This window comes from Rutilus rutilus (assembly GCF_951802725.1).
Source record: "Rutilus rutilus genome assembly, chromosome: 19".
Lineage (NCBI taxonomy): Eukaryota > Metazoa > Chordata > Actinopteri > Cypriniformes > Leuciscidae > Rutilus > Rutilus rutilus.
In genome coordinates this window covers 34055971-34078836 of record NC_140232.1, presented here as the reverse complement: position 1 = coordinate 34078836, position 22866 = coordinate 34055971, and the positions used below count along the sequence as shown (strand labels likewise).

At 38.1% G+C, this 22866-nt stretch overlaps 2 protein-coding genes across 4 annotated transcripts in view; one reads left to right on the top strand and one right to left on the bottom strand.

The window, feature by feature from the left end:
• pi4kab (phosphatidylinositol 4-kinase, catalytic, alpha b) overlaps positions 1-9944 on the bottom strand; it is a 75364-nt gene extending 65420 nt beyond the window's left edge. The window contains exons 1-7 of the mRNA XM_084388610.1: positions 9733-9944; positions 6902-7018; positions 5932-6025; positions 5185-5273; positions 3795-3867; positions 3456-3718; positions 2421-2487 (exon numbers count right to left, since the gene is read on the bottom strand). Of these exons, the coding sequence (XP_084244736.1) occupies positions 2421-2487; positions 3456-3718; positions 3795-3867; positions 5185-5273; positions 5932-6025; positions 6902-7018; positions 9733-9831 (802 nt within the window). The 5' untranslated portion in view covers positions 9832-9944. The remainder of the gene's footprint in view (positions 1-2420; positions 2488-3455; positions 3719-3794; positions 3868-5184; positions 5274-5931; positions 6026-6901; positions 7019-9732) is intronic.
• Positions 9945-12205: 2261 nt separating this feature from the next.
• On the top strand, positions 12206-20247 carry snap29 (synaptosome associated protein 29). 3 transcript variants are annotated; one of them, XM_084390508.1, is made up of 6 exons: positions 12206-12279; positions 13273-13503; positions 15847-16046; positions 16419-16504; positions 17880-17984; positions 19379-20247. In XM_084390508.1, exons 2-6 carry the CDS (start codon positions 13279-13281, stop codon positions 19537-19539), a joined length of 777 nt encoding a protein of 258 aa, XP_084246634.1. In that variant the 5' UTR covers positions 12206-12279; positions 13273-13278; the 3' UTR covers positions 19540-20247. The 3 variants fall into 3 exon arrangements, with proteins under 3 accessions (XP_084246634.1, XP_084246636.1, XP_084246635.1); XM_084390510.1 differs by having other exon boundaries at positions 12224-12279; positions 13278-13503; XM_084390509.1 differs by having other exon boundaries at positions 12229-12279; positions 13249-13503.
• Positions 20248-22866: the final 2619 nt, after the last annotated feature.

Below are 22866 nucleotides of genomic sequence, written 5' to 3'. Positions count from 1 at the left end.
GAAACTTCCATTTCTCATATGCAGATTTAAACTTCTTCTCTTTTTGAGTCAGTTCTTGCTCTTTTAACTCTTGCATCTTTGGTGTTAAACGTTTATCACGGGAAGATTTTCTGATTTCATTTGTCTCTAATAAAACAGAATTAAGCTCTTTAAGTCTTGCCTCAGATTTCTCTGTGCATGATGCACATGATACATGTCGATCCCTAACAACACCATCCATATTCTCATTCTCTGCAAATAAGACTTTCTCATGTGATGGAGAATCATTTTGCTCAGCTAGATCGCCCTGGACTGACATTTTTTATCTAAAGGGTATGCACTTTAACAAATAGTACAAAATGTGTAATGTAATCGCAATAGATAGCAGTGAAACAATCTTAGACTGAATAACCACACTTAACTTATCAATGCCCTTAACACTTGAATATTTAGCTACTTAAAACCTTAAACACATTATAATCACAGAAGTTAAAAACCAGTTACCTCCAGGACATTTTCTTCTCTCTGGTCCTGGGCATCTTTATCTTATAACAAGTGTACATTAACTTGTAAAACCATCCATCATTTACAAAAACATATTTCATATTGTACCTCTAGCCTGCTGATGCACAGCTGACACAATTTGTGTGAGAAGATCCTCCATTGACGATGTAGCAGATTTGCCCACTAAAGCTCGCAACAGTCCATCACAGAAAGTAACACTGGACGCCAAAACTTTTTAGTTCACCACGGGACACAGTCAAACGGCACGCGAAGTCCAAGGAAAGGCGCAACAGAGCCGCGCGCTGAATACAGCAGCATTAATCACCACGGGAAACAGTCAACCTGCGCGCAGAGACCCAGAAGTGGCAGGCTGCACGCTGAAGCTGGAGGATCACCGCAAAAACACATCTCGTAGCCGATAGGATGGAATTAGGCTACGTTTTCACTGTAACTACTCGCTGGTTATAAAACAGTCCACGCTTCCGAAGTACAGATGTCCAATTTTTGTTTATTGAAGAGACACCGTGAAAACTAGACAAAAAGAAAACAAACCCTAATTTTACACACAACACCACTACGGACACAAACCAAACATAATATACAAAACATTAACACTTTTACCGTATTCGCCTGGTAACCAGCAGTAGATTAAGTCAGGAGCACTAACGTGTATCAGAATTCACATCTCATCGTTCAGTTGACGCTAACACGTCCAGGTGGAATAAATCAGCACGGGTCACATGACACAACTTAAATAAGCTAAATAATAATAATAAAGTAGGAATGGCAAACCAAATTATGAAATTATCACAATACACAGAGATACACATTTAAACTATAAAGTCAAAAAACAATAAAATAAATAAACATTAACCACCAAAATCACCAAGATGTCATAACCCACAGCTGACCTTCCAGCGTCAGCTACAACGCTGCAGATCGAGTTTTACAGGCTCAGTCGCACATCTCTGTGAGGATTTGGTCGGTAGAAATGGATTTTTTCACGCGTTTTATCACCAGCAGGAGAAAATGGTGTGTGTGATCACTTCGTAAACTAGCAGCACACTCTCCTCAACAACACACAGGATTTAAGAAATCATTCAAATGCTGTAGAACGACATGCGCAAAACTTTAAAGTGCCCCTATTATGCTTTTTAGGATATTATCTTTCATGCAGTGTGTAACAGAGCTGTGTGTGAATGTAAAGCTCTCATAGTGTCACAGATCAAAGTGCAGATTAATAGAGTTTTTGTCTCCTAAAAGAAAGAAGTGATTCTGAACTGAAACGAGTCGTCAGTAATTCAGTCTCACTTTCTGTTAGTGTAACAATGTTATACATTTGCATAATTCCAGCCTCTGGTCTTGATTGGCCGAACAGCGTCTCTTAGCTCCGCCCTCAAACACTGTAGTTTATCTGAGACTGGAAGAGTTTCAGTGATCAAGATCACTGTGACCAAGAGCTGAGATTCAGATATGATAATGAGCATTTGGTTTCCGACCAATCAGAGCAGAGCAGCTCTCAGAGAGGCGGAGCTTAGAGAGACTGAATCCTTGATCGAACCGTTTCAGACACTGTGAGAAAAGAGCTGATGCTGCAGTGGAGATTATGAGGAAATGAAAGTGTTGTTTGACCTTGGATGCATGTAAACCAGTTGTAGGAGGTCCAAAACAAAAGGAGAATTTAAAATAGCATAATAAGGGCTTTTTATCAATAGCGATGACTGACCATTAACCACCACTACCTCCTTCAAGCTATCAGCATAACTCAGCAGTGACTCTTAAGCAAATGGAATTAAAACAAACGCGCAGAGAACTAAAGGTGCTTATCCAGAAACAAGTACATGAACTCTGAACTCAGAATCTGCTGAAGAATGTTCAGACGTTAAAACCTCCAGTTCACAGAGATTAGAGTTGTGACACAGCAAACCTTACATTACCTTCAAAGTACTGCGGTCCTGGAGCCGTTGGAGAGCAGGGCGACGGGCCGCCTCGGTCAGGACTCACCTGAGGACACACCTGATGTAAACTACCAATACATCACACCACTCATAACACTGCATCTTCTGAACGCACAGAATTCATGGATGAACAACTAGTTTTTCCCTAAAATGTGCAGCATACAACCAGAGCACAGTGCGTCGGGTCCTATATCCCACAATGCAATGTGCTCAACTTGACCTTTTCCAGTTTGATGAATGAATACAAGTACTTTTAACTGTGAAATAACAGTCCTAGATAATGCTGCCAGGGTATAGGACATTGAGACATTTAAAATATATATATTTTTCCAGTAAAATATACATTTCTAATTTTAATTCGTTTTAAACAAATACTTTTTACAAACATCATTTTTGCATATTTTTTTTAATAATTTATTTGAGTTACTTATTTTTTCTAAAACTTTGCATATTTTTAAATAATTATTATTACTTAATGCATTTTTTCAATTAATAATTTTTATCTACTAAAATGTATTTTCTAAAATTATTTCTACATATTTAAATATGAACTTATTATTTACTTTAAAAATATGCAAAAATAATTATCAATTTTAAATCATTTACATCATATATTTTCTAAAATTTTTGCTTATTTGTCAATTAATAATTATTTACTCAAATTTATTTTCAAAAATTATGTTTGTATATTTTTTCCAAAAAGTATTTATTTGTATTTATTTAAAAAAAAAAAAAAAAAAAAAAAAAAAATCGAATTAATTTCGCATTTTTTCCAATAATTATTTAACATTTATTTACTTTACATTTTCAATAAATCACTTTTTTTCTGAGATGATAAACGGACATCACCTGCTGAATTAAACAATATAATAATGTCATGTGTCACTACGTACCATAAATTTTCTTTGAAACGTTTATCATTGCATAATGCATCCTTTTACACGTATGTTTTCCTCAAGTAACAGACAGTATGCTGCACTAAACAGTATGCAGAGACAGAGAGAGGTCTGAGACCTGTGCGTCGGGGTTGGCGATGCCACTCTTGCGTCTCAGCGTGTCTCCCTGGCAGGCCGTGAACAGTGAGCTGGGCAGAATAGAGCGGAAGTCATTGAAGGATCTCCTCCGAACGCCCTCGGTCTCCACACACACGTGGTGAGCCGGCGGAGGCGTTCCTCGAGGGAAGAGCTGCGACAGGAGAGGCTCATCACCGTTACCGTACCGCCCGAAGGCTCGAGTCACGCCCAGAAGACACGGGACCGCATACCTGCACAGGTACACTGCAGAACCACCACGCCAGTCAGACGAGTGCCAATCCATATGTGTGTTTTTGTGTGTAGTGCTCATGGGAATCACCTTTATCTTGGTTCTCGGGCGTCTGGCAGATCTCCAGTAAAGACTGCATTACTTCCATTACCGCTTCCAGAATCTAGACGGAGAGACATTAAAGGGGTGGTTGATTATGATTTGACTTTTCTAACTTTAGTTAGTGTATAATGTTGCTGTTTGATCATAAACAACATCTGCAAAGTTATGATGATAAAAGCTCAAAGCAAAGGGAGATATTTTATTTTACAGAACTTGCTTTTTAAGGACTACAACAAACAGCGGGTAGGAACTACAACGAGCTTCTTCATGGGTTAGTGACATCACAAACCCTAAAATTTACATAAACCCCGCCCCTCCTTTAACACGATTTATATATTATCAAGACAGAATATGCTAATCAATGACTAGAAGATAGTGAACTCCACATCAGCAACATAAATTCATCAACTAACCATTCAGAAATGTCCTGTTGCTTCCACATGTCACTTCTTCTTGAGTCTCTCCATCATTGGTTTGAACATAAAAGGCTAAAAGTTTTTTAAATGTTTAGTGCGTGTGTGTGTGTGTGTGTTATGTGTGTGTGTGTGTGTGTGTATGTGTGTGTGTGTGTGTGTGTGTGTGTGTGTGTGTGTGTTAGCAGCTCCGATTACCTCACTCACACACACTGAACATTTCAAAAACTTTTAGCCTTTTATGTTCAAACCAATGATGGAGAGACTCAAGAAGAAGTTCACACGAGCTCTTGAAGCTCCGCCCTCTGTGCCGGGAGCAGCAGCTCATTTACATTTAAAGGGACACACACAAAACAGCACGTTTTTGCACATGCTATATAAAAAAATCTGTGAGGTATTTTGAGCTAACACTTCACACACACACTCTGGGGACATCAGAGACTTATTTTACATCTTGTGAAAAGGGCATTATACCACCCCTTTAAATGAGTGCAAGGGGAAAATCACATGTAAATGGAGATGGTCCTCACTGCAGAACACGAAATCCAGGGGGAGGAGTTGGATCGAGATCCAACTCCTCCCACCTTACATATACCTAAACCTACCCATCTCCACCCCCTGATCCCTAAACCCACCCCTAAACCTACCCATCTCCACCCCCTGATCCCTAAACCCACCCCTAAACCTACCCATCTCCACCCCCTGATCCCTAAACCTACCCATCTCCACCCCCTGATCCCTAAACCCACCCCTAAACCTACCCATCTCCACCCCCTGATCCCTAAACCTACCCATCTCCACCCCCTGATCCCTAAACCTACCCATCTCCACCCCCTGATCCCTAAACCCACCCCTAAACCTACCAATCTCCACCCCTTATATCTGGATCCAACTCCGCCCCCTGGATCTCGTGTACTGCAGTCAGGTGCTACTGTGTAAATGCGCGGATGCGCTGAAGACCAGACCTGTGTGCGAGACTCTGGGTCTCTCTGAGCCACATCAGACAGCAGCGTCACCAGACAGAAGCTGAAGTTCTCCGCCATCGGGAGAGTCTCTGTTTGCACATACAAACACAAGCTGGATTTTTAAGCGTCTATTCATGGAAATGGTTTAGATAGAGTATTTTATTATGAATCTGTAAGAATTATAAGGCTCTGATGGCAAAGCTGAACTTACAATACAAGAGTACAGAATACATACACTACTACAAAGTTTGGGGTTGGTGAGATTTTTTATGTTTCTGAAAGAAGTCTGCATTTCTTTAAATCAAAAATACAGCAAAAACAGTGAAATATTATTACAGTTTAAACCAGCTGTTTTCTATGTGAATATATAGTAAAGTGTAATTTATATCCTGTGATCAAAGCTGAATTTTCAGCATCATTACTCCAGTCTTCAGTGTCACATGATCCTTCAGAAATCACTCTAATATGATGATTTGATATCAAGAAACATTTACGATTATTATTAATGTTGAAAACAGTGATACATTTTATTTTCCAGGATTCTTTGATGAATAGAAAGTTCAAAAGAACATAATTTATTTGAAATAGAATCTTTTGTAACATTATAAATGTCTTTCCTGTCACATTCTGTTCAATTGAATGTGTCCTTGCTGAATATTAACTTCTTTCAACCTTTAAACAGTGCATGCTTACATATACAGTAACGTACTTGATAAATGCATGAGAGACGAATAAGCAAACTGGTACCTTTACACTTCCTCCCAGCATTCTCCTCCACCCATTGCACTCTGGGTAACCCCTTGAGCAGACTCAACAGGTAACTTACCACGGTATCTTTGTGCTGAGAAAGACAAATATCACATACAAACCAAGTGTTTGAAAGATGCAAACTCCACCTGAATACACTTGCAAATCAAATCCAAAATCTATTTATAGTATATGCTTCAAAAAAGAAACCCAACTGCATATAGTATGTTTAAGGAGAAAAATTATGCAATATATTTACATTTGAAGCAGGATGGAGAGAGATGAAGAAAAGAGTACAAGCTAAACTGAGTGTGTGTGTTTAAGTGGCTTAACCAGCTCTAATCCAGCTGTGATCACATGATCTGGTTTAGCAGTGAGTTTCTCTCATAAACCAGCTTTAACACACACACTTATTTATTTGAGGACGTTCCCAAAGGGAGTTGTGTCATATTTAGCAACACTTTTGTCCCCAAAATATACAGTCAAACCAAAAATTATTCAGACACCAGATTATTTTACTAGTGTGATCAGGACAATATAGTTCATTTATAAGTGAGGAGAGCAAAATAGAGTAAACTGTGACATATTATACCCAAAAATGGAAATTTATAAAAATTTGGGACCAAAAATGATTCAGACACTTTGAGCTGATCATGTTTTGCTGAAGTGTGTTTTCTTTAATTGCTAATGCTCTTTTTACACACAGACTGAACAGAATGAAGCATTGCTTGGTGATTGGTTGAGCTAAACTGGTATTATCTAATTGTGTAGTTAAATTTAACAGCTGACAGATATTCAACATAATTCATGTGTGAGACAGTCTAACAGAAGGACGGACAAAACCAGTCAAATATCAACTGATCTGATCATTACCATTTTCTAAACTATAGCGAATAAACTGTGATAATGTGAGAAATGTTGAAGGTGTCTGAATAAATGTTGGTTTGCCTGTAGTTTCGAGCTCTTTCACCTGTAAATCTGACTCGACTAGGAACACAGCCAGAGCGACGACCGCATCCCTGCGCCGAACATCCAGACTGAAGACGCCTCGGCTGTCACACGGACACATGCACAGTAACTTCTGCACCTGATGGAGAAACACACACTCTTATCGGCTACGGTGAGCTGTCACGATATGAAGCGCTCAACTTCCCTTTAAGAAAGACACGAGCAGATCTGTCAGCAATCTGCAGAACTAGAACAACCTGTTAAAGCGTTAGTTCACCCCAAAATGAAGATTCTGTCAGTAATTACTCTCATGTTGTTCAACCCCGTGAGACTTTCGTTCATCTTCCGAACTCAAATTAAGATATTTTTGATGAAATCTGAGAGCTGTCTCACTCCTCCATAGGCTTCTCTGTTATTGAAACTTGCCGGCCCAGAAAGTGAGTAAAGACAATGTTTAAAACAGTCCAAGTGACTCCAGTGGCTCAACCTTAAGTTTATCAAGTGGCGAGAATACTTTTTGTGCGCAAAAATAAGTGAGTGAGTTCACGTAGTGTAACAGTGCAGCGCTTCTGGGTTGTACGTCAGAACGGAGGCTCACTATTGGCCAGCATCACACACACATGACCTGCGTTGGCCAATAGCGAGCCTCCGTTCTGACGTACAACCCAGAAGCGCTGCGCTGTTACACTACGTGAACTCACTCAGAGAAACACAGAAGAAAATGAAGAGTGGAATAAAGTCGTTATTTTTGTTTGTTTTTTGCACACAAAAAGTATTCTCGTCGCTTGATAAACTTAAGGATGAGCCGCTGTAGTCACTTGGACTATTTTAACGATGTCTTTAACTTTTCTGGGATGGCAGATATCGATTACAGAGAAGCCTATGGAGGAGGGAGACAGCTCTCAGATTTAATCAGAAATATCTTACTTTGTGTTCTGAAGATGAACGAATGTCTTACGGGTTTGGAACAACATGAGGGAGAGTAATTACTGACAGAATCTTCATTTTTGGGTGAACTAACCTTTTAAAGGGGACATATCATGAAAATCTGACTTTTCCTGTGTTTGAGTGCTATAATCGGGTCCCGGCGCTTCTACCAACCCAGAAAACGGGAAAAGTGAAACCCTGTAACTTTGTTCTGGTGAGCCTTTCTCTCTAAACATTCAGATTTCGCTCTCCTTCTGACGTAGAGGATCTTATTATAATATTAGCACCCCTTAATCTGCACGTTTACACACATCAGCCGACATTTGGTTCTCGCAACTAACAACAGTGTGACCAGTTCTAACGCAATGGCAAAAGTTCAACTGTCCTGTCGTTGAGCACAGACGAGCACTGAACACTATTAGACAAAAAAAAAAGTCACAGCTGTCTTATAAACACCTCAGGGAACTGTCAACTTGTGTAAAAGTTAAACATGACAGTACATGCAAGTCAAAGAGATGAATGAATGTAACTCCACAACAACTACATAAATGTCTCCACTAACATTCAGAAACGTCTAAAAGTGAAACTCTTCCCAAGTCTCTCCGTAAGGCTGCTCTCACTACTGGTTATTCTGAGATTCTGGATCACTGAGAATGGCCTGTTTTGTTATTGCCGGAGTATCTGAAGCTAGTGTAAAGGCTCCGCCCTCTTCTGAACGGAGGCGGAGCAACAGCAGCTCATTTGCATTTAAAGGGACACACAAAACGACACGTTTTTGCTCCCAAAAAGGGGCAAATTTGAAAAGCTCTAATAACTGATTTGTGGGGTATTTTGAGCTGAAATTTCACAGACACATTCTGGGGACACTAGAGACTTATATTACATACTGTGAAAAGGGGCATAACATGTCACCTTTAAGAGAATCACACATGGTTTGAGAGCATGCATGTGTGGGGTAATCGCCTGCAAACAATACCAGATGACTGCAGTCTGTGTGGAAATACATGATCATGTATGAAAGATGAATCTGTCACTGCGATGAGGCAATGCATTTCACAAGCACTCTAAAGGAAGTCTACACCTGCTGCTGCCGCTGCATTAAACACCATGATAGCTGTTTTTCACTATCAGAGACACAAGCCTTGACGCAGCTGGCACTATCTGGCACCACTTAGTGCCTGGCATCAGCGTAAAAGCCTCCAGACACGTGACAGTTTTCAGATTCGTACATCAAGTATATTTTATGAAATGTAAACAAGCATTCAATGCATAATTGTCAGTAGTTTTAGGACAGATGTGATGCATTTATTATGCTCAAGCTCAACACAAAATATCATGCTTTTCTTCCCTCCATATTTCATGTTTCAAGATGGTTTTGGGCAAACAAGTATTCATTACTACAATGAGCTCATTGTTTCTGCCTTAAATTATGGTTTAAATTAATACATTTTTAGCTAACTGTGATTTATGTACATGTCTGAAATACATAACTTAGACAGTTACCTCTGATAACACATCAGAAACTGTAATGTTGACTCATGCATTGTCTGTAAAGCTGCTTTGAAAATGATGTGTATTGTGAAAAGCGCTATACAAATAAATGTGAATTGAATTAAACATGCAATTCTTTAAAGTAAAGTAAAGGAAGTCATCATTTTATGTATGTGGTACTCATGCAATGCCATATAATATGTCAGATCACCATAACAAAAATCCAAACAGGTTAAACGCAGATTGTTTGCGTGCACATAATGAAAGTAAGGTTGCATTGCTGCGCAACAAACTTGCCAAGCGCTGCAGCCTGTGACACCTGTCGCGTGCATCACGATAATGCAGCACGATATTATAACAAAGCGACGCAGCAGGATAATAACAGTGTGTGTGTGTGTGTGTGTGTCTGTGTCTGTGTGTGTGTGTGTGTTGTACCTTCTCGACGGGCGCTGGTCTGTGGGCTGCCAGGGAGCGCGCGAGAGACAGAACCGTGTTGAAATAAAACTCGCGCGTGCCACCGCCGCGCGTGGCCATGATTCACGAGAAAAGTTCAAAATACACAAGCGATGATTTCCTCAGCTTTCTGTGGTGAGAAAGGAAAACACGACCGCAATACGGAAAGTGTGAAGGCACAAATAACAGCCAATGAAGAGAGAGAGAGAGAGAGAGAGAGCGAGGCGTGTCTGCATTAAAGCATCATCAGTGTGAAGTTTATCTTATTGGCTCATACATCTGATGAGTATTTACACACAAGTGATGGAGTTCTGTTTGTTTTTGTTTTTAATATATAAACGTGTTTTCTAAAACAAATACTATAACATGTGTTTAAGTTTCTTGCTATTTCTAATTATAATATTATGTATAATAAATAAATGATGTTAATATTTAAATAATAATAATTAATAATAATAATACATTTAAATACATCAATCGACGTTATTAATAATTGATACTAACATTTAGTAGTAGTAGTAGTAGTAGTCGTATAATTAATATATTATTAATTATATTAAATAGTTACTATTTATAATAATAATATATTATTGTTGCTGTTGTTATTATTCACTAACAATATTTATAATGAATAATAATAAGTAGTAGTAGTAGTAGTAGAATATATATATATTTTTTAATTAGTATTATTATTCATAATAATAATTATAATCGACCATATGGATAATTTTTAATAATTATTGTTAATGGAAGTATAATTAAAACATTATTTTTTTATATTAGTAAATAATATTTATAATAATAACATTAATTTATTATTAATGGTGTTGCTGTTATTATTCACTAACTATATTTATAATTAATAATTATAATTAGTAAAGAAGGCTCACCAGCGCCTCTTCTTCCTGAGGACACTGAGGAAGAATCAGCTTTCCTCCACTATCCTGGTGAACTTCTATCGCTGTGCAATAGAAAGCATCCTGACCAACTGTGCTACAGTGTGGTATGGGAGCTGTTCTGTTGCAGAGCGCAAGGCACTGCAGCGGGTGGTGAAAACCGCCCAGCGCATCACTGGGACTCCACTACCTGCCATCGAGCACATCCAGAGGAAACGCTGTCTGCATCGAGCTCGCAGCATCCTTAAGGACTCCTCTCACCCAGCCCACAGACTGTTTTCTCTCCTGCCCTCCGGCAGGCGTTTCAGGTGCCTCCGGACCAGGACCAGCAGACTAAAGAACAGTTTTTTCCCCAGAGCTGTCTCTTTATTAAACTCTAACCCTCATTGATCCCACTCCCCTTATATACTGATTGACTCTCCTCTCCCTCCTCACACCTGCCTCCATTTTGTTATTTGCAATACTATAATGTTCATTTGCACTGCTGACTGTTATTACAGTAACAACTGTTTACATATGCATCTTGCACTACTACCTTGACTGGAATATGCTCATTTGCACTGCCGACTGTTTATTTACAGTACCGACTGTTATATATACATTGCAATATCGTACCTTAACTGTAATATGCAATTACTTTCCACTGCACTCACTCGGATAGCTTCTGTCCAAACTTTATTTGCACTACTTTAAATCCATTGTTATACTGCTCATTAGCCTAACTTATACATATATCTATTTGTAAAATTCTGTTTATAGTAATATCCATCTGTATATTATGCTCACATTCTGTTTATAGTAACAGCCATCTGTATATATATTCATAGTACATATCTATCTGTAAAATTCTGTTTATAGTAACAGCCATCTGTATATTATATTCAGTACATATCTATCTGTAAACATTCTGTTTATAGTAATAGCCATCTGTATATTATTATATTCAGTACATATCTAGCTGTAAATTCTGTTCACAGTAATAGTTATCTGTATATTATATTCATAGGACAATCTATCTGTAAATTTTTGTTTATAATAGTATTCAACTCTATATTTATTCAGTACATATCCATGTTCTGCACTTATGAACCACTGTATATCCTGCACTTGCTGCTATTGCACTTCTGGTTAGACCTAAACTGCATTTCGTTGCCTTGTACCTGTACTTGTGTAATGACAATAAAGTTGAATCTAATCTAATCTAATCTAATCTAGTAGTAGTAGTAGTAGAATGTATTGTTGTATATTTTTATTATTTATGATTATTATTATAACAATGTTTATAATTATAAAAAAATAATCATTAGTAGTAGTAGTAGTAGAATAGTATAATTGTTTATTTTGATCATTTATAAGAAGAATACAAATATTTATAAGTGTATTTTGTGGCTCTAGCTATCTCTGTTTTCAAATCCTAGCTATTGGTTTCGAATCCTAAACGACGCTGTCATAATTTATGACATAGTTTAGGATGACTCAGTCATAAATAATAACGACTAAAAGTGAAAACAGGCGGAATCAAAAACGAGGAGGAGCCTATCTGACGTCACGATGACATCACCGGAAGTGTTTCGCCATTAGCGTCAGCCCAGCTGATAGCAGGAGAACAAATCTCTCTCTCCAGCGATCAAAGGTACAAATGTATGAATTTATCGATACAGTGTTCGATATATCGTATTTTAATCTAACAGACAGAGAGGACATGTAATTGAAGACGATGTAGGGTTTATTTAAAGGTTGTTTTAAGCAACATAAAGTAACAGTTAGCTCAGATAGAAAACAAACAGACGAGTTTCTACAACATATTCAGTTTAAATGTAGTTAAATAACACATATTTATGAAATATTTTCACATTTTATATAGTGTATATCTATATGTTTACCGATGATGTTATGTCAGTTGTAGTAGTTTGTTCAGGATCCATATCTATATACTAACAGAACGTACCATGTTTTTACCATGTAAGTTACAGCCACTTGAAGAAGTTTTAATAACTCAAACTCAAAACTTCTATTATTTAAAGCATCTCTTTTCATTGCCTTACTTATTATTTCATCTTATAATAATTCATATTTTATATATATACATGCGTAACACTTTACAATGAGGTTCATTAGTTGGTAACTACCTTAGTTAATATGAACTAAGAATACTTCGTCAGCATTTAATAATCTTAGTTAATATTAATTTCAACATTTACTAATACGTTATTAAAATCAAAGGTTGTATTTGCTAACATTAGTTAATGCACTGTGAACGAACATGAACAATCAATGAACAGCTGGATTTTTATAAACTAAAATTAACAAAGATTAATAAATACTGTAACAAATGTACTGCTCGTTGTTAGTTCATGTTAGTTAATACATTAACTAATGGTAACTAATGAACCTTATTGTAAAGTTACCATATACATACCATATATATGTACAGTACGTTTATTTTTCCTATGTCTCTTGATTTGTTTTATTTGTATTATATGTTTTATATAAAGTATGTATTTATTCATTTTTCTGTACAGCACTTCGGTTGTTTTAAAGTGCTTTATAAATAAAGTTTGATTGATTGATATATATATATATATATTTGTGTGTGTGTAAGTTCTGTGCTCTCTTCTCACTGAAGCTCAGGATGTCTGCCTACCCCAAAACCCACAATCCTTTCGCTGATGATGATGATGAAGAGGCTCCGAGAAGAGGCTTTAACTTCGACGATGATCCGGAGGAGAGTTCGCTGAGTCCGCAACAGCGGCTTCAGCAGGAAGTGATGCGTACAGCGCAGTCGGCCGTGGACAGCAGCCAGCGCTCGCTCGGACTCATCTACCAGTCCGAGAAAGTCGGATCCGAGACGGCAGAGGTGAGAGGAAACTTAAAGGGATAGTTCACCAAAAAATGTAAATTATCCCATAATTTACTCACCCTCATCCTAGGTATATATGACATTCTTCTGTCAGCCGAAAACAGAGTTATATTAAACAATATCCTGGCTCTTCACAGATTTATAATGGGAGTGAATGGTAACTTAGTTTTTGAAGCCCAAAAAAAGCGCATCCATCCATCATTAAAGTGATCCATGCGACTCCAGGGGTTAATAAAGGCCTTCTGAAGCCAAGGAAAATATCCATATAACTTTATAAACTATAATCAGTGGCTTTCAGTAACGGCCGTACGCGAGTCTAGTTCTGGCGGAAGAGTGACCTCTGACCCGACGCATGACGAGTGACCTCTGACCCGACGCATGACGAGTGACCTCTGACCCTGCACATTACGAGTGACCCCTGATCCCACGCAAGACGTATTGATGAACGCAGAAGCGCAGAGGATCGAGTAAAACGAACACCGGTCACGGATCAGGGGCCTCATTTATAAAGCTTGCGTACGCACAAAACGGGGCTGAAAACATGCGTACGCCAGTTCCTGCGCAAAAGGTGGGATTTATAAAGAAAAACTTGACGGGAAAATTTGCGCACCTGCACGCAAACTCTGACCCATGCGTACGAACATTTTGGAGATGGAGCACTTTGGCGACACCGATGGTGAGCTGGAGTTAAATGTATTTTTGGTCACTTTTATACAGAAAATCTAAAGAAAATTAAACAGAAAGATTATACAAATACAATTTCAATCACCAAGCCTGTCACTTGAAGCAAATATCCATTCCTTCTTAAATGTCCGCGGCAGCGAGCGTGTTGAGCCGTTTAGTGAAACTGACGCAAATAACAGTTTAAATAAATAAAATACTTCTGATATAAACATTTATATTAAATATGCCATTCAAATTAATGGAGTTAAACACTTAAACATGAAATCATTACTGAAGTTACAACATTTTTTTAAATTCAATCATTAGAAATATTTGTTGTGGATGCGATTGTTTTTGAACACATTTCCTGTGGCGTGCTTTAATGTTTTAACCACAGAGATAATTGCTTATCATGATAATACCAGATTGTCTGAGAAAATAGTTTCGTGCAAATAATGCCCAAGGCCTATCTGTTTCCATTAAAAATATAAATCAATTAAAATACAATTCGGCAAGTGGAAAAGATTGAGAAAAACTTTCTCTGAAATGTATTTTACACTATTTGATTTATGTAGGCTATTCAAAAACAAGGCAAGGATAGACAACTACTTGATTTGTATTAATGTAATGTTTCTTGTACCATTTATATCATTTGCATATGATTATTCATCCACGTGATAACGTTTAAGTTATCACGTGGATGAATAATCATATGCAAATGATATGTAGATGAGGATCTGCATAGTAAAACTAGGCGTTGTAAGCTCCATATATGGTTATTTCGGGTGGAGACGCATGTACGCACAATCTTCCGCTGACTGGGATTTATAAAGTGAATTCTGCGCAGGTTCTGGCGTACGCACGGTTTTATAAGTCTGAATATTTTTTTGCGTACGCCATTTTTGGCTTTCGGGCGCACGTACACTTTTAGTAAGGTTCCTACGCACAGTTTTATAAATGAGGCCCCAGAAGTCTAAAACGAGAATTGTGGGAGGAGCTTGAGTTTGTTGTTTGAACCGCGAGAAGCGTCGACTCTCACCTGAGTTTACACTACTCCTACATCCTGTGTCATGCGTCGGGTCAGAGGTCACTCATCATGTGTCGGGTCAGAGGTCACTCTAGGTTAGAGGTCACTCTTTAGGTCAGAGGTCACTCGTCATGTGTCGGGTCAGAGGTCATGTGTCGGGTCAGAGGTCACTCGTCATGCGTGGGGTCAGATGTCACTCGTCATGTGTCGGGTCACTGGTCAGGTCAGAGGTCACTCGTCATGCGTCGGGTCAGAGGTCACTCTTCATGTGTCGGGTCAGAGGTCACTGGTCAGGTCAGAGGTCACTCGTCATGTGTCGGGTCAGAGGTCACTCTTCCGCCGGAACTAGACTCTCGTACGGCCGTTATGATTATAGTTTATAAAGTTTTAAATATGGATATTTTTCTTACACAAACACATGGCTTCGCTTCAGAAGGCCTTTATTAACCCCTGGAGTCGTACGGATCACTTTAATGATGGATGGAGCATAATGATTTTTTGAGCTTAAAAAAAAAACAAGGTATATTCACTCCCATTATAAAGCTTGGAAGAGCCAGGATGTTTGTTTTTTACATAACTCGGATTGAGTTCGGCTAACTACGTTTCTTGCTTTGGCTATTTCATTAAAATCGCTTGATTGTTTTCCACAGGAACTGATTCGTCAGGGTGAAGCTTTGAAAAGGACGGAGAGAATGATTGACAACATGGATCAGGACATGAAGACGAGCCAGAGGCATATAAACACCATTAAGAGTGTGTGGGGGGGAATGGTCAACTATTTCAAAGGCAAACCTGAACCTCCCAGACCGGCACAGAAGGAGCAGCCGGTGTCCTACGAGGGACACAGCAGGTACAGTCACACACCAGCACAATATTAGCCGCTTTTACACGTTTACATGCGCTCAATAATTGTTCTTGTTCTTCAAAAAGATATAAAATGTGCATTGCTTTCCTATCTGTTTCAACTCATGCATTTATTAAAGCTAAATTTGCCTACTAATTAAGTAACTTCACACATTAAAGCAAAAGCCTTTCAATTTAACATGAAATGAAAACAAGGCTGTGATGAATAGACGTCAAATAATATGTGAATGGCTTAGTGTACGTCAGCCTTCAAAGCCTTGCTTTGATTCACATCCACTGAAATAAAGATGCCATATCTGGAAATGCAAAGAGTCTGAATATTATTTAACAACGAAACGGTGTTGTCTGATGATGTTAGCTTACAGAATGCACTAGCGGAGAGCAAACAGCAGGAGGACAAGTATCAGGCCAGCCATCCCAACCTCAGGAAACTGGAGACATCTGGTAAACACACATGACGTGCACTGGCGAACTTCTACGTTTACCCATGTTACTTTGAGATAGCCTGGAAATCCAGACCTAAATCTGAAAGATTTAAAAAAATGGTCTGGCGTCGACTAATGAAGATCGGCCAGCTCGAGGGGCGGCACCAAGCATGCATTTGAAAATCTCACTGCACACAATTGGATAACACTACGACCAATCACAACAAGCCCCATACGCTGAGCTACCAGCGGAGCTAACTGGTAGATTAGACTCTTGCCGTATCCGGTCGGCAAAACAGCAAAAACGAACAAAGGAAGGATTCGAGCGGCGTCTTCTGTTCCTGTTTTAGATAAAAAGCCAAGTCTAACTCGTTCATTGTAGTGTTTCAAACAACTGGTGTTCATCCATAGCCATCTTGCAATGTTTACTAATGACTTGGACGTCACAGCGCTGTCATCTGTTTAGCTCCGCCTATATCAGATAACCCGATGTGATTGGTGCAGCTCGGATAGAGGGGCATATTTAATGAGCATCATTACTCGACACCAGAGTAACTCGCTGAGCAAATTCAACTTGTGCTCTCGTGAGAACTCTGGATTTCCAGGGTAACTTTGAGAGCCAGTATTTGAACTTTCAATCAATAAAACCAATTGCTTTGCAGAATGATTGACAGTTTCGAAGCGCCACACGCTGGTCAAACGGTGTAAATGCGGCGAAAACTCAACCCAAGCATGCATTAAAACACTGTTTACAAACCATTTGCAGATGTGTTATTGAAAGTGTAATCTATTAAATGCAATTAACAAATCGCCTAATACCATTACATGTGAAGGATCTGAATAATATGTTGTTTTATTAAATTATAGGGCTTGTTTTGTTGGAGAGTTTGGTTAATCAGGCCAATAAGAGACTAACTTTTGCATTAACTAACAATGAATACATTTGTTACGGTGTAACATTAGTAAATATTGCCATATAAAAATACAACTGTTTATTAGTTCATGTCAGCTCAGTTTCTTTAAATAATAACAAATTTCAACTTTTGATTTTAATAATGTATTAGTAAATGTTGTAATTAACATTAACTAAATGCTTTAGAAGTGCGTTTCATTGTTAGTTCGTGTTAACTAATGTAATTCGCTAATGTTAACGAGACGATTAACTACAACTCTTTCTCGCTATCAAACAAACGTGTCGTTAAAATTGATCAAACTGATCCGAGATCAGGCAGAAACCACTGGGTCACGGGTTCACTTTGAAATGTCTGAATGTTTTGAAGGCTTGTTCACTGAAATCATCAATGAATCTCAAAGATCTCGAGTGCTTCTGCAGAGACAGAGCTCAGCGTCGGATCAAAGCGGCTCATCAGAATCACAAATGTGTGTTTGAACAGGTTTCGGAGCTTCCGCTTCCCTGGATAACGGGCCGTCCGATCAGAACGGATACCCTAAGAACAAACAGCTGCGGGCCGCACATCAGCAGCTGGACACAAACCTCGGTGAGTAACCTTCATCCTTCCCTCGGGTCATTTTGACCCGGACTTTTTTTTTTTTTTACAAATTGAGTGTTCATCACAGGACGGGTCCAAGACCCCAAGGCTTTTGTCGAACTTGAACCACGAATACACAAAAATAAAATTTGTAGTTGTAGTTTTGTGGTTGAAATGTAAAAAAAGTAACAAGTCCTTCCCTCTCGGGTCAACTTGACCCCCTTAGGAATGAATGTAATGCTTCAGTACACATAGAAAAACCTAAAAATGCTCAAAATTCAAACTGAAAATGCTAAAACTTTACCAAAAGATTATTTTATAATGTCTACATGTGTATCTGAATGCACACTGAAGTCAACTGACTTTAGGACCCAGAGGTTCAGCTCATATAGAGCTATAAGGCCATCTAGAGTCATAAAACATCATGTTATATCATTTGTTTTCCACAAGAGGTCGGCAAAGACACCCAAATGTAAGATATTTTGAGCTGAATTAAAGGGACACTTCACCCATTTGCATTAAGCTTTGTATGGTTAGAAACCCAGTCATATTTTTGAATGGTCGTGGATTATTCCCTCATTTTCCCCAGAGACGGGAGAAATACGGATTTCAGTGTTGCAGTTCCTGCTTATAATGATGTAAAAATCGTCATTCTAAAGCAGGAAGTCCCATATCTTTGTAGAGGGGTTGAGACTACAAACACTTGGATTAGTGGGAGTGGCTTGCAGAGCTGTGCAATGTGGTGCATTGTGGGAGTTGTTGTCTTCCATACAAATGCGAGTTTTGTGGTTGAAATGTAAAAAAAAGTAACAAGTCCTTCCCTCTCGGGTCAATTTGACCCCCTTAGGAATGAATGTAATGCTTCAGTACACATAGAAAAACCTAAAAATGCTCAAAATTCAAACTGAAAATGCTAAAACCTTACCAAAAGATTATTTTATAATGTCTACATGTGTATCTGAATGCACACTGAGGTGAACTGACTTTAGGACCCAGCGGAACAGCTCATTTGGTCCATATAGAGCTATAAGGCCATCTATTCTAGAGTCATAAAACATCATGTTATATAATCTTTTTTCCACAAGAGGTCGGCAAAGACACCCAAATGTAAGATATTTTGAGCTGAATTAAAAGGTTTATGCATGAAAGTGTGAGTTATTTTGAATTCACTTTGAAAGAATGTGAGGAATGTGCTTAAATTACTATTTATTTCATATTAATTGATTAAATCTAGTAATTTAAAGGTAAATAAAATAAAAAATCTCCCAAAAAATTGCATTAAAAAATAGAAAAATTTTAGTAATTTCGACCGGCGAGGGAAGGATGAAATCTTGTACCGTAACGTGGATCAGATGGCTCACTCACAGCCAGGATCTGATGTGTGTTTGGTGTTTGGTCTCCAGATGAGATGGCGTCGGGTCTGGGCCGTCTGAAGAATCTGGGTCTGGGACTGCAGGCGGAGATCGACGACCAGGACGTTTCTCTCGACTCGCTGCTCAACAAGGTCGACAATATGGACGGCAAGATCAGCTCCACCAACCGGCAACTCAAAAACCTCAAATAGACTCTGAGTGAGATGTCGTCTCACGGCCAAGATGCTGTCGGCAGCGATCCAAACTGAAAAACATTTTTTTATCTTCTCTCCAAGGGAAGTGTGTGTGTGTTTATGTGTCTATGCATATGTGTGTTGGAGAAGTTCAACATTCTGCCTTCGTTTAGTCACTGACATTATACAGTATGATTAAGCCGTGGATGCCTCTGTGTGCAACTGTTCAAGACTGATGAGTGAGTTTAACATGTTAGCTGTAAGATAAGTATGTCAGAGATGCACACACAACCATTTCAGTTGTTTTAACCATACCTTACACTCTTTAACTCTGAACACCTAGCTTAGAAATCACTGTATATTCCCTTTGTTTGAGAAAATTCATTTTTATAATGATGTATCCTCATATCCCATGTAAGCACATTAATGGAGTACTGTGTGTAAAGGTGATCAAATAGTTGGACAGAAAGATATTGGTCTGACTCATTTCACCACAGTCTATAGAGATTAGTACCCGGTCTTTATGTTAATCATTATTTTTAATGCAACCCACAAACTTGTCATTTTCTTTCTCAGCTCTGTATTAGGGTAGCTTTATCTGCTGAGGTTTTACTATTGTTTCTGGAATTCATCGTTCAAATATTGCACTCCTAATAAAGCGAACCATTTCTGTCTACTGAATGTGACGTGGAATATGTGAACATAAATAAAAAAAATATGTTTTAATATGTTAGTCACTTAATTTGTCACTGCAGTAGATGAAAAGTAATGCTAGAAAACATTGTAAATGGGCAGCATAGCGCATGCAAAAAGTGCCATGTTTTTTGTACATGTACTCTGTGATTATTGGGGTACTATGTAAATATCATAGAACATTAATTTTAGTATTATAATATATATCAAAGTATCATGCGGTACTTGCCAGATCAGTCCACTAGATGGCGACATATCACACATCTTCAGAAGCCGTTAAAGGGACAGTTCCCAAAAATAAAAATGTCATGTTGACAGTTATGGGATGCCAGACCTGACTTAATAATAAATAAATAAATATACAAATGTCTAAAATACTAAATGTAGACATAAATACATATATACATATTTTATTATTATTAAGTCAGATCTGGCATTCCATAGACAGTTGACTGTCTGGTTAGTACTAACATTCTTCAAAATATGTATCGAAAATGTAAAAAAAAAAAATTTGATAAATAAATAAATGTAGACATAAATAAATGTAGACATAAATACATACATTAATAAATGGTAAAATAAATAAAAGTGGAAAAAAATACACTTATACACAAATAAGGAACAAAAAGTATAAATACTCATTTATTTTATTTTTATTTTACATTTATGTATTTTTATTATTATTATTAAGTCAGATCTGGCATTCAAAAGACAGTTGATTGTCTGGTTAGTACTAACATTCTTCAAAATATCTTCTTTATTGTTCAACAGAAGAAAGAAACTCTTACATGTTTGGAACAACGTGATGGTGAGAAAGTATTGACAAAATATTCGCTTTTGGGTGAACTTTCCCTTCAAAATATTTTATTATTGAGACCATGAACTAATTAAGTTCTGTATTTGCTTTATCGCCAGAAAAAAAAAAATGTAATAGCTCAAAAACTAAAATATCTGGTAAACGCGCTCTTTCATAGATCAAGGAGTGACGTTTCTCCAGAGCCGCACACACTCATTATCATTCTTCCTCGCGTGCACATCTGCGCGCGCGTCACAAGGCCTTCATTAACGGCTCGCGCGAGCATCTGTTTTGCGCGGGAGACTGACTGACTGGCGGCTGGTTTCACTGAGGTGAGTTAGTGACATTCTGTGGTTTATTATGTAATCAGTTGACTCATTAAGTCACAAAATGACTTGTAAACGTAGGGTTTGTGGCTGTGGGAAGAATGTTAGCAGTCTGTTCCTGAAAGGAAAATACACACACACACACACACACACGAGGGAAAAGTGCATCACACACACGCCCACTGCTCTTTCCTACTTTACTAATGTTGAAATACCACTGCAGATAACACACAGTTCTGCTCAGTTTAATCAGATTTTCATTGGTTATGTTCACTTCTGTATTAGAGTGGGTCACGCATTTAGTGGATGCGCTGGAATGCCTTTCTTTTCAACACCTAATCCCAGAATTCACTGCTGTCAGCACACATAAAGCAGTGGTCCAAAGATGACATGTTTCCAATTCCCCCTCACCTTTTCATTTCACTTACAGAATAAACCCGTCACAATTATCGAATAAAACCAAACCCCTAGAACGTACTATACTAATATCTCTTCATAGTTACATAACAAAATCCCACCTAAAGCCTCAAGTTTCGATTAGTCTTGATTCTCAAGTACACACTGATTTACTTGTTTATATTTGTCAGCAACAAGCTATCTTCATAGTTGGACCCAAGTGAAATTATACAATTAATAAATAGCTATACAAGACATTTACGATTAAAGGTGCAGTAAGCAATTTCTGACGAAACAAACACGCCCCTCCCCAAAATGATCACACCCCTATCTTCATAGCCCCACCCCCTTCATAAGTGGACACGCCCCTTACTGTTGATTAGGGCTTTGACTCCGAACTTCGTTATTCGAATATAATTTGAATATTTAAAAAAATAATGATATTCCTAAACGTTGTTTTCAATTCAGATTCCGAGGCTTTTTCACGCCTGGTGAAGTTGTGAATCGCGAGCTCATTAGCAAGGCTATTATTGGTCATCTGGGCTCCTGTAGGTGACGTTAGCATCCTGGTTGGCGCTTATTTTGTATACAAAAACAATGGCCGCGCCAACGCCTACAACAACCAGAACATATACAACTTAAGTTTGATACCAATATAGGTCTTACTGAAGGCATTTTAATGGTCAAAATATTATTAATAAATATTCGAATATTAATATTAATAAACAAACGAACTTCGAATTGGGCAAAAGTCAAAGCCCTACTGCTGATTGGCTACAGGTGTGTTTTGTTGCTGGTCCGATCCACTTTCAACAGCGTTCCTCAGAAATCGCTTACTGCACCTTTAATAGAAGATTTAAAAAAAGGTGGTATTTTTAAATACATCACTTTCAACATTTCTTTGAATAAAAAAAAGCTGTTTATTTACATTAAAAACAGTCCAGTCAATTATTTTTAACAGTCACTAGAGTTTGATAAGAAAGGCATGATGATGGTCTTGCATGACCTGAAGGCCACCTAGTAAAAACAACTTGATCATACCTAGATTTAACAGATAAGCAAATCCCGCACACTATCGTAACTTGCAAAATATTTATTCACACAACGTTTCGGTCACACGACCTTCATCACGAC